At 42.7% G+C, this 15,589-nt stretch overlaps 1 protein-coding gene across 1 annotated transcript in view; it reads left to right on the top strand.

Annotated features, from left to right (window-relative positions):
- The first annotated feature begins 287 nt into the window (after positions 1 to 287).
- The window catches only part of SHROOM2 (shroom family member 2), a 347,883-nt gene continuing 332,581 nt past the window's right edge, over positions 288 to 15,589 (top strand). The window contains exon 1 of the mRNA XM_073616356.1: positions 288 to 2,038. Within this exon, the coding sequence (XP_073472457.1) occupies positions 1,823 to 2,038 (216 nt within the window). The 5' untranslated portion in view covers positions 288 to 1,822. The remainder of the gene's footprint in view (positions 2,039 to 15,589) is intronic.

The raw sequence follows: 15,589 nt of genomic DNA, 5'->3' as shown, positions 1-15,589 counted from the left end.
ATTTATGAACAAAGCATCCCATAGGTCGATAATTTTCCATCCTGGCTGATCGACTCTGATCTAAATCGATTGGAAGGGCTGTTCAATCGCTTTGATGGAATAGTTAAAAAAAAACAAAGCCACCATATTTGTGTGTTGTCAGACTGACAGATAAAGTTTGATGGAGAGTTGGTGGTGATGAGTGTATGTGGCAGCAGACAATGTAGAGCCCAGAGTGACACAGGCATTCATTCTCTAGTCCCAGGGATAATCAGGGAGTGATTGCTAAGCAGGATAGGGGGGAAGGGAGGGAGACAAGCAGCAGGGAAGCTTCTCCTGCCAGCTCTTTATTATTAATGTCTGTCCACCCACAACAACAGATCCGATCTCCCAGGATCCCGGGCTCACTGCACACAGCACCATAGGAAGCAACAGGCTGCAGGAAGAGCCGAGTCCCCGGTGCCTGGCGGTCAGGTAGGGCGGGGAGGGGACAAATAAGGAAATTGTCAGCCGGGGATCCAGGGAAGGTGACGGAGTCCTGTGTGGAGCACAAACAAGGCGAGGTCTGTCCTCTCCGGACAGGTGGCTCCATCCGAGGGGGGCTGAGAAGTGGGAGATCGGCCGGGAAGAGGAGAGACAGGGAGCTGTGTGCACCGATCCCCGGACATGTGTCACCTGCTCTCCATGTTGGATCGCCAGGACGGACGGCCATGGCCATTGTACTGGGAAAGGTAGCACGGCCCTTCCTGGACTCCTGCAGCCGGAACTCTCCTCATTAGGGACTTATTACCTCCATTCATACCAAAAAGAAGTTCACTCTGCACATGCCTAACCCTGATCCGATGTCCTTACAAGCCTAACCCTAATCTATGTCTTACTACCCCTGGATCGGATATCTTCACCAGTCTAGCCCTAATCAGAGGTCTGCACAGTGTAACCCTGATCATAGGTCTTTACCCCAGCCCTACCCCTAATCTGAAGTCTTGTCAAGTTTAATCCTATATCTTCGGAAGCCTAGCACTGATCTGAGGTCTTCAAAAACCTACCCCTGATTTGAAGTCTTGACTACCCTACCCCTGATCTGAGGTGTCCACAAACCTACCTGTGATCTGAGGTCTTTACAAACACCCCTGAATTGATTTGTCCACAAGCCTGGCCTTGATCGGCGGTCTTCACAAGCCTGGCCCTGATCGGAGGTCTCCGCCAGCCTCCCCCTTATCGGAGGTCTCCGCCAGCCTCCCCCTTATCGGAGGTCTCCGCCAGCCTCCCCCTTATCGGAGGTCTCCGCCAGCCTCCCCCTGATCGGAGGTCTCCGCCAGCCTCCCCCTGATCGGAGGTCTCCGCCAGCCTCCCCCTGATCGGAGGTCTCCGCCAGCCTCCCCCTGATCGGAGGTCTCCGCCAGCCTCCCCCTGATCGGAGGTCTCCGCCAGCCTCCCCCTGATCGGAGGTCTCCGCCAGCCTCCCCCTGATCGGAGGTCTCCGCCAGCCTGCCCCTGATCGGAGGTCTCCGCCAGCCTGCCCCTGATCGGAGGTCTCCGCCAGCCTGCCCCTGATCGGAGGTCTCCGCCAGCCTGCCCCTGATCGGAGGTCTCCGCCAGCCTGCCCCTGATCGGAGGTCTCCGCCAGCCTGCCCCTGATCGGAGGTCTCCAAATGCAAGAGGCAAATGGTTTCTGCTGATTTTATGTGTTATGTACTATTAAGCTCAAGAGTTGCTGATTTGGTGTATTCATTTTTATTTGGATTAGCAGCAGTAGGGGGCTCAGTACCTGGGATCACTGTGATGTGGTCTGGACTTTAGTACATCTACAGCACTAAAAGTATCAGGACATCACTGGCAGAGCATGGAGAACCTGGAGACCAGAGGTGGGAGAGAAAGGTTTGTACCAGATGACATGAGAACTCATCCAGGCTTGGTGGACCAAGGACACAACATGATGATGGAGAGGAAACTAGTGGAGGACTACAAGTTTGTGGATGTGTTACTTACTGGTGGTGCTCCCTGGGGATTTACTCTGAAAGGTGGAAGAGAACATGGGGAACTTCTAATCATCACAAAGGTAAGAATGGACATATGGTCACATTCACATTAAGTCATTTTTCTAGCTGTGGAAAAATCTAAATGTGTTGGCACACGCAATGGTGTACATAAACATAAGCTTGTGTCATCCGAATCAGGTAAGGTCTCAACACAAAAACAAGTAAAGTTGTACTTATGTTCTATGGTTTTAGTGGGTTGGCAATGCAGTCCAAATGCTACCAATGTAATAACATTCCAAAAATAGGAAAAAAAAAGACGTTGAAAAGAAGTTTTGGAAATTACACATGAATGTCCTGTGAAGTTGGAGCTCCAGGTCAGAAAATTTGGGTAGCATTGATTTCTCCAAAATTTTCAACCCATAGGGCATTCATGTGAACTCGTATTTACCATATGAATCTTAGCATCTCGATGCAGCATGAGGTAGGGCTGTTGGCTACACAAACTTAACACATTTTTGTGTAGAGTAGAGTTAAAGGCAAAACTTTTTTCACTTCGGATAGCATGGGGGGGCTTTCAGTAATCAAAAATAAGGGACGTTGGCGCTGCTTACAATTGATATGTATGTTGACCGACCGTGGTGCTTTAAAAATTGGTATATAGCAGTGTATGTAAATGTATTGTCTGTTTGGGACAGCGAAGATGAAAGTATGAATCCCTAGACAATATTATTAAATCCTATTTCCAAGGCACATATGACAGTGAAATACTCTATCCACAAAAATGTGTAAACTACCACAATGTGACTAATATACCAATATCATCCAGTTATTAGTTATCAGAAAAAACTATGTAACAAAATATACTGCATATTTGCAAGTAAATCGACCGAAGAAAATAGATATCAATGGTAAGTATTCAGTCCATTTGTGAAAACTGTGTAGCAAATATGTTGCTTGTTTGCAAGTGAATCAAATGAAAAAAATATATGTATCAAGTATATAGCAATGCTAAGTATTCAGTCCATTTGTAAAAAAAAAAAAAAAAAAAAAAAATATATGACAAAAAGTCTTTCGGTATGAAGTGTCCATATTCCCATAAAAGTGACTTGTGCTGGTTTCCAAGTGATACACCTTTATATCAACTTCTGTGCAACAAATAAAGTGGCTTCTCGTGCTCCACCCTTAGGTACATGCACTCACCAGAAGGCCCTACCCCTGCAGGGGTAAAGAGCATGTAGTAGACTAGGTCTCCAATCCTGATATCCCTGGAACCGATATGCTCTCCTGCTCTGGAACAAGGTGTATGCAAAGCTGTATCCACATAAAATCAAAAACGAGCATCCATAGTGTAAATCTGATAAAAATCCAAATTTATTTGACACGAATAAAAAGACTTTCCATAAGCAGAAAGGGCTACAATTACCCCGATTCCAAGTTCCTGGGTCTGGGCAGCGTGCTTTCCACAGACCACAACCAGAAAACCGGAAATGACATTGACGTGTACCAAGTCCCGCCTTATGCGTTTCGTCACTAGACGTCGTCTGAGGCGTAGCCATCTTGGTACACCTCACGTCATTATATAGCAGGTGGAGGTACCGCCGCAACTGTTTCCAATCAAGCCAAATATCACAGCCGGCAAATGCCTGGATGCGCGTTCAGCATTTGAGTGTTTGTTTATTTCAATGGCCAGAATAAATTATTCTGGCCAATGAATTAAAGCTTGACCCGGGTATATGCGGTAAACACTTTTACAAGCGTTAGGCATTTTTTTTTGGCCAAAATGCTGCTGCCAGCAGGAGGATTCTGGGGGAGTTAAAAAAAAAAAAATGTCAGTGTGCATGACTCCTACAGCAGGAATATAACCAATATACAAAGCAGTGTTACTTTTAAATTTAGCAAAAATGATCAGTGAAACTTTTCAAACCAGGGTGGATTTGCTTTAAATCACGATTTAAATAATGATTTTAATCACTAGTAAAAAGCCTTCATTTAAATCAACTCGAAATTTAAATCATTTTTAAAGAGCAACTGTCATCTCTGTCCCACAGTTGACTCACCGACAGTCTCATTCACTTTAATGGGACGGCTGGTGATGCGGCAGTGACACAACAAGGTGAGGGAAGTGGCGGCAGCAGGTGAGTGGATGCCCGCTAACAGGCGCTGCCATGATAGATCTGAAATGACAGGTGCTCTTTAAATGTAAGGACTTATTCTTGCTGATAGTTGGTATCTTTACTTTTTGCAAACAAAATGAAGGTTTCCTATGTAGAATAATAAGCTGTCAGGTTAGTAAAACAGCAATATCAGAACCAATTAAATCATACAGTTTGTAGTGTACATAGATTTGCAAAACAATTGGCTAAAGGAATATTCCTGAACTTTTTTTTTTATGGTTACTGTGAAATTGTGTGAATGATCAATGCAGTGCGTGTTATCTCAGCTTGCATTCATCAAATGAGTTTGCCAAAAATTTAATTATTGCAGAATATACAGCCTCATGCTACATAACGAAGCTCCATTTCATGCTGAATAAAGTAAATTATTGTTGTATCTTAAAATAGAAAACTAGCTTTAGATAGATTTTCATTCCAAAAGCATTTTAATAAAATAAAATTGATAAAAATCAGATTAAAAAAAAATCATTGATTCATATCCACCCTGGCAAAGACCCTGTTACCAAGACTTTGGTGCTGGTTACCTGATCAGTGAGGATGCTTTTACATTTTCATTAATTTAAAAAAATGAGGCCTCTTTTGTCACTATAAAGACGCTTTCACTTCAGTTTTTTGTCAATCAGCCCTGAGTGTTCTGTGGACTGTCAGTTATCAGTCAGAGTATGTGCGGTGTCATCTTACAACATTGTATACGCTTTATAATGGTGTGAATAGGAAAATGCTGTTTCATGGCTATAAATGTAATGTGTTATTATGTACAAGCATGACTTGTTTTATGAATTCTGTTTGACTTGTATATTGTTTATGTTCTGTATATTATTATTATTTTTTTATGTTTCACTTGAATGGATGCTACTTACTGTATACTGTTTATGCTGATATTGATAGCTTAGCTTCTTTGCCTTGTGGGTTTGCAGAAGCTGGTTTGTGTACAGAGAGGTGCGCTGAGAACCACTCATTGGGACTATACCGTCATTTTATAATATTTTGGATATTTTATGGTACATTAGGCATATTAAGCCCCATCATACTGTGGTGACTGGCGTTTTTCCTGCACCCGATCAGTGCCACTCGATGCAAGGGCACACCGAATACAAGAAGAAATTAGAAAAAAGCTGCTGCCCCACTTTTCTAGTGTTAATTCCTCTTGTTAAGGTGGAGTTCCACCCTAAAGTGGAAGCTCCACTTATCTGCCTCTTCACTCTCCCTTCCGGTTCCACATTTGGCACCGGAAGGGGGGGGGGGTACCTGTTTTTGACAGGTACCCGTCCCCACTATCGGTAGACCTCGCCGCGGTGAGATCACTTGGAAGTTCGGCCCTCATCCTCCTTCTCCCGCTGCCAGGCCGTTCAGAAAGTGCAACGCGCTTCACACATGCCCTGTAAGGAACCAGCTGTGAAACCAAAAAGGCTGCACTGCCAGTTTCCTTTATCACAAATGGTGGTGGCAGCACCCGAGAGCCGATGGAAACATCAGCTGGGGTGCCGACATCGCTGGATTCCAGGACAGGCAATTGTTCTAATGTTTAAAGTATGTGTAGCTGCTGACTTTTTAAAAATCCTCTGCTGAAATACCGACCGTTTGTTGTTTATGGAAGTGGAGCTAATAAAGGCCAACTCTCTTTTGGTGTACAGAGAGAGAAACTGGTGCAGGCAGATTTTGAAGAGGTGTCTCGCGTGTGTTCTAAAAGTGGCGCAGCATTGGCCAAATTTAACTACAGGTTTTAGGGATGTACATTAATTTGGAGCATGCTGCAACACTTTTTTTTTTTTTTTTTAGAACGCATGAGAGACACTTTCACAAAATCTGTCTGCATCAGTCTTTTTGAATTCCAGGGACAGTTATTATTTTTGTTGACTGTTCTAACTACAGTGCTGGTGTGATGTGCATTGTGTTGCTGCAAAATGCAGACGTTCTGGTCACGGCGGTGCATCGCTCTGTACTGTTGTGCAGAGACTTGAAAGGAGTAAAGTTTTAAGAAAAAAGTCACACAACCCGGGTAAAATGGACACTAGCCCTCATGCTAAAACCGAGCATTTTAGCATGTGGATAGTGTGAACAGGCCCTTTCTATATAGGTCAGAACAGGTGTCCTATAATAGTATGCCAACATGCTGCAGCATCTATGTGATGCTGCAGCTGTTCCTTGCCGGCTCTAAGACGAGAACTGAAAGATCACATGACTGGGGATCGCCCAGTTCTCAGTCCGCTCTGAGGGATGGTTCATACCTGAATCGCATAGAAATGCGTTCTGTGTTCCTGTGTGATGCTGTGCTATTTTTTAGCTCACTATCAGCTAACTCTGGATCACAGGAGTATAAAAATGTACTCCTTTGACCCACAAGAAAAGTATGGCCAAAATCGCTTTCTCATTAAAGCATTGACCACCATTAGGGTCATTGGACACAGGCAGGTGAGCAATTTCAACATAAATTCTGGCATCTTACCTACACCAGTGCAGCATGCAACCTCTTAGAGCATTAATGGCTGAGCGCTACTTTATTCCGGTATATGACGGTGCCATTGTATCCGCGAGAACAAGGGCGCATGCATTCAAATATAACATTTTTTTTTTTTCTTCATACGCCGTATGCTGTAGTTGTGTTTAGAATGGTGCTGCCATATAAGTACCCGAGTACAGCAGCATGCAGCCTTTCTTGTATATGGAAAGCTGTACATTGCACCTGGGCAGCCCCACAGAGGAAAGGATCCAGCAGGTATGTGCAATAAACCTTATGGTTACGTTTTGAAGTACATCTAGAGTAAATAGTTTTTTGTTTTAGATGTACTTCAAAATGTAACCATAAGGTTTCTTGCACAATACCTGTTAGTTTTGGCTGAAGTAGGGGTTGGTTAAAACCCCTGTCAGAGATCTAGATATATATCTTTTAACCAACCCATACTTCAGAGATATATATATATATATATATATATATATATATATATAATTTATTTTGTTCCTTCACTTTCTGTTCCAAGAAACACACAAGTGATAGGGAGTTGTCACTGGAAAATTTCCCCTCCTTTTTACGGTGACAACTGTAAAATGTTGGATTAACTGTCACTTCACTTTTCTGCGCTGGACTCATTACCAATTGTTTTCTATGTTCACCAGGCGCATTATATGCTTATGTGATGTGCGGTAGGGACGAGCACAGATGTGTTTGTACATGCATTTGAACCCACTTGAGCTGTCCCACAGGTAAGTTATCACTGCGGACAGCCAATCAGAGGTGGAGGCATTTCTCACCCGTTGCTGCACATATACAAGGGGCGAGGAATGCCTCCACCGTTTCAATGGCTATCTGCAATGAAAGGTTCCCAGTGGGATAACACCGGTAGATTTGGACTTGTGTCCAAACCCACCTTAGCTCATCCCTGATGGTTCAGTATGGAAGAATGCAGGCATACTGTATTTTTCCATAAGGCACTGGGTTTCACCTTTTTGTCAGTTTTGGTCAATGCAGTAGTCGTGACTGAAATTGAAGACCGTAGTTCATTAATGTGCCATGTGTTTATGCAGACAGTGTGCATTCAGGGCTGCTCAACTGCATGCCCCTCAAATTGAGATAAGGGGCCCTGCCTGGGCAGCTGCTCCCTCACCATGAACTTGAGTTGGCTACCTGGTGGCTCGGCCCACATTTACACACTATGGACCCCGGCCCTGTGTGAATGAGGCCTAACGTTGACTTAAGGGTTGAAAATAAAAACCAAAAAAGCAACACAAGGCACCGAACCCCACTGTCGGCACAAAATGGACATCAGTCTGCACACTAACATGGATCACTTTAGTGTGAAGGAGGGATATCACTACAGTGGGGACAAAGACAGCAGTAAAATCTCAACAGAGGTACTAACCTTTCCACATTTCCAACCTCATCCAAAATTTCATACATTTATTCTAGCATCTATATTTTTCTGTAGAGTAGTTTGTTCTATGCGTGTTGGTGAACTTTTGCATGTTGTATCATTGTTCTGTGCCATTGATGTCTTGGTCCAGATATTCACATTACAGACACGGCAGTAACATTTTTGATGTATGACATTATGTACGTAGTGCATCAGTTCAGTGTCTTTAAAAGCTTGTTATCTGCTGAATTATTTCATTAGGTTTTCTCCTGTCTGATCTCCAGTCTTCACAATGAAGCCGGTCCCCAGACATAATTATCACTTTCTAATGCATCTCTTCTTCAGCATTTTCTGGGCTTATATCATCAAATAGGGGGGATCCTCGGATTTTTTTATTTTTAGGACTTCAAAAGGATGTAATGGTTTTATAAGTGAAAAATATGAAAGGAAATGAATGGCCGGGTGGATACAAGTATGTCTATAATTTTATAATTACCAGCTTGTGAGGCCTGCCAGTTCTACACCCTGCTTTTCCTGCATGTGACTGGAGGAGTGTTACAAGGTTGTGAGAAATACAATAAATTCTGCTCACACTTGGGGCATGCATAAAATGAGTCTATTTTAGGATTTGGTACATACCGCTTGTAGTTATTATAGCTCATATTTTTTATATATATATATATATATATATATATATATATAATATGTGTGTGTGTATATATATATATATATATATATATATATATATATATGTCATTAAACAGTCAAGTGATTGTGGCATAAGCATGCACAATTGGGCAAGCCAAGCAAGTATATTTATGTTTTTTGTGTGTATGTATGTGTGTGTATATATATATATATATATATATATATATATATATATATATATATATATATATATATATATATATATATACATATATACATACTGTTCACGGTTGCCGGTGTTCTGACGAAAACTCCAACTCGCCAAAATCTCCAACCACGTCACTTCTGGTGACTCTCCAGCAGCAATAGTTGGAGATTTTGATGAGTTAGCTGTTTTTACAGAACACTGGCAGCGTATACACTATATGGTACACAATATAATGAGTGGACATTGTTAGTCTGCCTGCTACTAACCAACAACATGGCCGCCACCAAGGCGGTGACAACTTTTTTTACCCGGCGTTCTGTCAAAACCGCCAACTCCTCGTGTACCGCAGTAGGCAAATGTAAAAAATCAGCAGGGGATCAAATACTTTTTTCCCCTCACTGTAGTATGTTTGCTTCGTTGTAGTCCTACTTGCTCAGTGTTGGAGCATAGACTATTACGAGAAATGAAGAGTTTTAGGCTAGTTAGAAAGTGATATTACTGTGAAGTCATTGCTTTTAATGACTACCTTTTGATTATCGCGATTATCACATGTTTTCCTTCATGCAATTGTCTTTAGTTCCCTTTTTTGTTGGAGAGAAGGAAGCGTTCAGTGCTTGTGTGCTACAATAACCCTCTACTGCCCAGAGGTCATTGAAGCTTGGATGCCAAAGATGAATTTAAAGGATAGCTATGCCCAACATATTGCAGTTTATATGTTGTGGTTGCATTTTTTTTCCCTTTTTATTTTTAGCTGGTGATTCTGCCAGAAACACACTTTGTGTCCTAGTATGACAATGCTTAATCAGCCTATTGTCTCACTACAACAGAAGCAGGACAGGGCCACTAGAACCGCCCCTTGTGTACTTGTCTATATCATGGATGAGTGACATCCTGTAGTCCTCAGAACAATCTTACCTAATGACAGTCTGCAAAGGCAGAGAGCACAGGATGATATCAGCTTGACACTCTGTCAATGATATGTTAAACAGACCAAAAAGGGAGAAAATTAAGATAAAGTTATCGGAGTTTACATTTCCTTTGTTATTATAGGCTGACAAATGGACAAACCAAAAAAAAAATAAAACATATGTACTGTATGTTTTCCTTTTTTGATACTGTAGTTTTTTCTGTCAATTACAATATTAAAGAGGGGCACATTGCCATCTTCAGGCTCCAGGAGTACTGCGAGCCAAAGGCTTACTTTTTGTGACTGACCTCCAGCCTACATACATACACTTGGTTCCTGATCATTAGTAAGGGTCAAAGTTGTGAGTAATTTCAGGATCTCACTGCTTGGAGGTTGCCAAGCTGTGCTTTTCTAATTCTGAAAGAACTTAGATTAATGTTTTTTTGGTGTGAGACATCATGCCAAGAATAATAATCTACTGCTTGTAGAAAGGAAGGGGTTAATCAGATGAGTCAGGAATAAGATTGACTGGGTCATTCTAGGGTTGGCATTAGGTTTGCACCAATACCACTTTTTTAAGACCGAGTACAAGTACCGATACTTTTTTTTCAAGTACTCGCTGATACCGATTACCAAAACTTTTTTTTTTTTTTTAATGTCATGTGGCAGTGGCACTAATATGCATTACTGATGGACACTGATAGGTGGCATTGATGAGGCGTGGACTGTGTCAGTAGTGTTTTTTTGTTTTTGTTCGTGAGATATCTGGGGTTAAAACAGACCCCTGAGATCTCCCCTTTGAGACAGGGAAAGGGATTGAGGACACAGATTCCCCGGTCCTTTTCTCAGCAGCCTCATCTGCACTGAAGGTGAATAGACAGGAGACAGCGGCTCCTGTTCATTCATAAACTGAAGCATCGTAAACACAGTTTACGATGCTCAGTTATGAATGGACAGAGTCAGTAATGACTGACTCTGTGCATTCGGAAAAGGAAGGAGCTGGTAAATGACATATATTTACCAGCTCCTTCCTCCGTTCTCCATCCTGACAGATCCAGGGAGAGGGGGGACCGGCGGAGGAGGACCCGGGGAGCTGGGGATGATCAGTGCGGCGTCGGGGGCAGTTACAAGCCTGATCGTCTAGACAGCAACGGGAGGGAGAGGAGGAGAAGCGGCTGTCATAAAGCTATACAGGGTATACGGTGCTTGTATGTGCCCCCACCGTCGCACCAATTATCAGTGAGGCTGCCTGGCCCCCCCTGCTACACCGAGGACGTCGGGTGTACCGGCCTCCTGCCAGGTATCGGGTCAAGCATTGGAACATTTGCACAAGCTCCCCGGGTCCTCCGCCGGTCCCCCCTCATCCAAGTACTCGTGTATGGGTACCAATACTAGTATCGGTGCAACCCTAGTTGGCATGTGTCAAGATATTTGGTGAGTTATTTGGCTATGTATAATCAACTTTAGAGGGACTCGTTAACTATGATTAGGGCATGAGAAAGCTGATTGTATAAATATCTTGGTGTAGAGGCATGGGTTTGTGTTGATGTGTTTCTCCGGTATAATTGTTGGAGTATAGAGCTCTCAAGTTTGCTGTGGGACGTTCATTTGTCAACAGACTGTTTTGTGCTGGAACGCAAAGCAGTGAGTCATGCAACACCTTAGATTCATATAGTCACTTCATTAGATTTGTTTACTGGAAGTAGGTGCAAGAATCACATGGTATACAGTGGTGAATTTCATGTGTGATTTAATACATAAATTATTATAATATTACACAGGATGTGTATCGCATCGGCAGTTTGCACAGCGCTTTACAAAATAAAGGGATACCATATGGTTGCAAAACAAATGAAAAGATAAGTTCGGGTTTCATTAAAAAAAAAAAAAAAAAAAAAAGTATACTCGCCCTGGTGGAGGCAGCATTAATCCCTTGCTGCATCAGTCCTCTGACTCTTCTGAGACTGAGAACTGAGGGATCAAAGCCTGCTAATTGCTCAGTTCTCAGTCTTCAATGAGCGGAGAACTGGTGACTGTCAGTCACCGGTTCTCTGCTCTGCCCTTCAGCGTTTACTGGAGTGCTGGGCTGTGGAGGGTGACTTGCTGAGAAGCTGAGCCAGCTGTTGGTTCTTTTTTGAGCCTGGACCGGCTGAGTGACATCAGCCAACACTGGGCTTTAGCAGAACGAACTGCATTCCTGTGACCTACAGGAGAAGTTTAGGCAAAATAGCTTTGTCCATACTTCTCATTTGAAGATAAGAGGGTTAGAGGGGCCCTGTTCGTGCGAGGTTACAATCTAAAAGGTTAGAGCAAATGATACAAAAGGTAATAACTGTGAGGGGATCAGTTGTTGGAGAGGGTGGTGGATCGAGTAGAACAGTGATTCTCAAACTGTGTGCCATGTGAGACTTGCAGGTGTGCCGTGGGAGTTTTGTAAAAAAAAAATTTAAATTGCTAACGTTTTGAAACCTTGTACATATCGAAAAATTTTATGGTAAATCAATGTCGTGAAAGTAACATATATAAAAACACAATCTCTGTCAGTCTGTCATTCATTGGTCCTTTTCGTAGCGCACGACTTGTGTGAGATCTCAGGAGAACTTGATCACCGTAGTTATATTATTATAATAATAGAGACCGTTCTATTTGTTTGTTCCGTTGTTGACTTTGGAGCCTTGCTTCAATCTAATTCTCTCTCGAAAGTCAGCACATCCTTCACATTAAATTTAAAATTAAATATATATGTAAAAATAAGTTCTTCACCACAAAAATTGTTAAATCTTTTCAGGTGTGCCATGAAACTTTTTAGATCTTTTTGGTGTGCCGCAAGACAAAAAAGTTTGAGAAACACTAGAGTAGAAGATAGGTTGATAAATTTGGGGTGGGGCATTCCAGAGCATGGCAGAGGCTCTGGAGAAGTCCTGGAGGTGGTGACAAGCGAGCAAGAGAGCACGGGAGACAGTTTGAATGGTATATTGAGTTGAGGTTGGTGATGTAGCTCAGGGCAGAGTTGTGGATGGCTTGTGTGTTCAGCATTTTGGAATTTATTTGTTGGGTGAGCAGAAGCCAATAGAAGGGTTGGCAAAGAGGAACAGGGAACACTGCACGGTTGGTATGGCCCATAAGTATAACAGCATGATATACTGTGTGTGCCTATGTAAGGCCCCTTTTACGTGGGGTGGACTCTGTTTGGATCAGCAGGGGATCTGTCTGCTAATCAGAGCAGAGAAGGAGGATGAAAGGTCCATGTACGCTCAGTTTATGCAGAGTGGACTCTGCTCTACTCTGTTTTATAGGCGGTCGAGTGTAAATGGTCTCCACTGTCCCTTTTTTTTTTTTTTTGATTGGACCGCCCGCAGGTGTAAACCGTGAATGGACGGTCCAATCGGGTCCATGTGAAAAACTGACAGGTCGACCTGAACAGACGCTTTGTGCTAATGAGGCTTTGAGGTAGGCCAGTAAAGAGGGAGGCTATAGCTAACAAGGGAGTGAATTGGTAGCTCGGTGATGTCCAAGGAGCGTATTTTGGAAAAGTTGGAGGTGAAAATGGCAAGAATTGGATTACACTTAGCATGCTGAGATGAGCAGAGGGACCCAGAGTGACAGATCATTTTGTATAGGTCTCCTTCCTAAGGCCTGCTATATACTTCTTTTGTTTTTTTTTTTTTTATGAGGGTTGTTAAATATCCATGCATAATTTGGCTTCTGGAAAGAACACTTGTCACCCAGTGCTTGATTGCCTGTTCCTCAAACAGTGGTTGACTGGTAAGTTTGGAGGCCACTCGTAGACCAGAAAGACACCTCCTCAAATTATGGTGGTTACCTTACAGTCCTAAGAAATGGCTGAGAAAGTAGAACAGATGCAGACTGGCAAGTGTAGGTGCTCTATCATTCACCACTGTTTGTCTCTAATTTTTGGAAGGAAAAGGTTGCCTGAGTTTAGGTACACTTTTTTTAAATTTGAATGGTTTGATTGAAAGAAAAAATTATGGCTGCAAAACACGAGCCTCGTTCAGTGAATTATTGTTTTGCACATGATATTACTTCACACATCTATCTAATTGGGTAAATACAGTTAATGACCAGACTGGGTTGCCTACAACCAAAATCTGTTGATGAGCTCAATGTGCTCATGTACAGCCAGTTTAGATATGCTATATATAGCTGAAGTTTAACACCCCTCCTAAATGTTCAGGTGTTTCCAGTGATTTTTTTTTTTTTTTTTTTAAAGCTACAGCATGCAAGGAGCAACAGTTTCATAATGGTTTAATGGTCAGGTGTTCACAAACTTGGCCATGTAGTATACATGAGAAGTAGCTAGTTGTAGTGTACTGGCCCACTTCTAGGTGTAGACCTCCAGTCACGCACTAGTAAGAGCTGAATTGCCTGATTTTATTTTTAATTTTTTTGGATAATACTATAAGCAAACATTCGGAAGGTAACCTCATACTAACTTGTGCTTTGATGAGGAACAGACTCTAGATAGAGTAGCTAGAACAGCTCTATTGCCACAGAAGCCGGGAATTTATTGTAAAATATTCAAGTTACACCCAAGCACACCCAAGCACATAACCCCCCCCCCCCCCCCCCACCACCACCACCACCACCACATATGCGCACTTACAAATGTAAACGCACGCGGCGGGGTGCCTATGCCTGAAAACTTTGTTTGCGATACACATGCTACATATAGCTGTGCATGCAGGAATCAGAACAATAAGTCTAGCACCAGACCTCCTTCGTAATGCTAAACTGTTGACTTATAGAGGGCTTTTAAAGTGACCTATGGAAGATATAGGGTACTGACATGTTTAAGGTTTGACATGTTGGGTATCTATTTACTCAGTGTTACCTCTGCTTTTATATTTTACCCAAAAATTTGGGTAGTTTATTGCGTTTGTGTGCCCCCTATAATTAACTTCTAATGTGTTTTTTTTTCTTTTTTTTTTTTTGGTAATATCATGTGACATAAAAATTGTAACCACTGCTATTTTATTCTCTAGGCTGTCTCCTTTCAGAAAATATATAATATTTGGGGGTTTTGTGTAATCTTCAGGACTAAAATGATTTTTAAACGTGTGCAAAATGCAAAAACGGCTCTGGCTGTGAAAGGGTTAAAGGATAAGTTCACCTTCTGGAAGATGTTAAGTGTTCTACCTGCAAGTTAAAAAAAAAAAAAAAATCTTTTTTAGCTGGCTCCTAGATTCAAAGCAAATTTGTCAAGCCCTGACCTAAGCCTCACTATTGGTCCATAACTGTAATTGGCAAACTCCACTAGTTCCACTCGTTTTTGGGTTGAACGAGAACAAACTGACGGCATCGGTCGGAACCGCTGTGCTAACAATCCGCTGTTAGTACAGTGATCGCCTCTGCTGTTCTATTGTGTTATGACATGGAGACACCCCCCCACGAGAACACTCCGATCAGCCCTCTCAGCCATTGGCTTAGAGCGCTGATCAGAAGCCGGTCAGCTGCTGGTTTTGCAGCATGCTCGTATTCTTCGAACCGGCTGCCATACACATGAGCCGAATGTTGCCCGTTGTTTATTGAATGAGCTGATGACGCCCATCATTCGGTCTGTGTGTACTAGGCTTAAAGTGGTTGTAAAGTCAGAAGGTTTTTTATGTTAATGGATTGTATGCATTAACATAAAAAGGCTTCTGTGTGCAGCAGCCCCCTAATACTTGCCTAAGGTCCCTCTAGCTCCAGCGATGTTGTAGGAAGGTCTGGGATTTCCCTCCTCATTGGCTGAGACAGCAGAGTGATGCCATTGGCTCCCGCTGCTGTCAATCAAAGTCAGTCAGCCACTGAGAATAGAAAGGGGGGTGGGGCCGTGCCGCAGCTCA

Source organism: Aquarana catesbeiana, linkage group LG02 (assembly GCF_042186555.1).
Source record: "Aquarana catesbeiana isolate 2022-GZ linkage group LG02, ASM4218655v1, whole genome shotgun sequence".
In the NCBI taxonomy this organism is placed as follows: Eukaryota; Metazoa; Chordata; class Amphibia; order Anura; family Ranidae; genus Aquarana; species Aquarana catesbeiana.
Note: the sequence above shows the minus strand (reverse complement) of the source record. Positions and strands in the feature narration are given on the sequence as shown.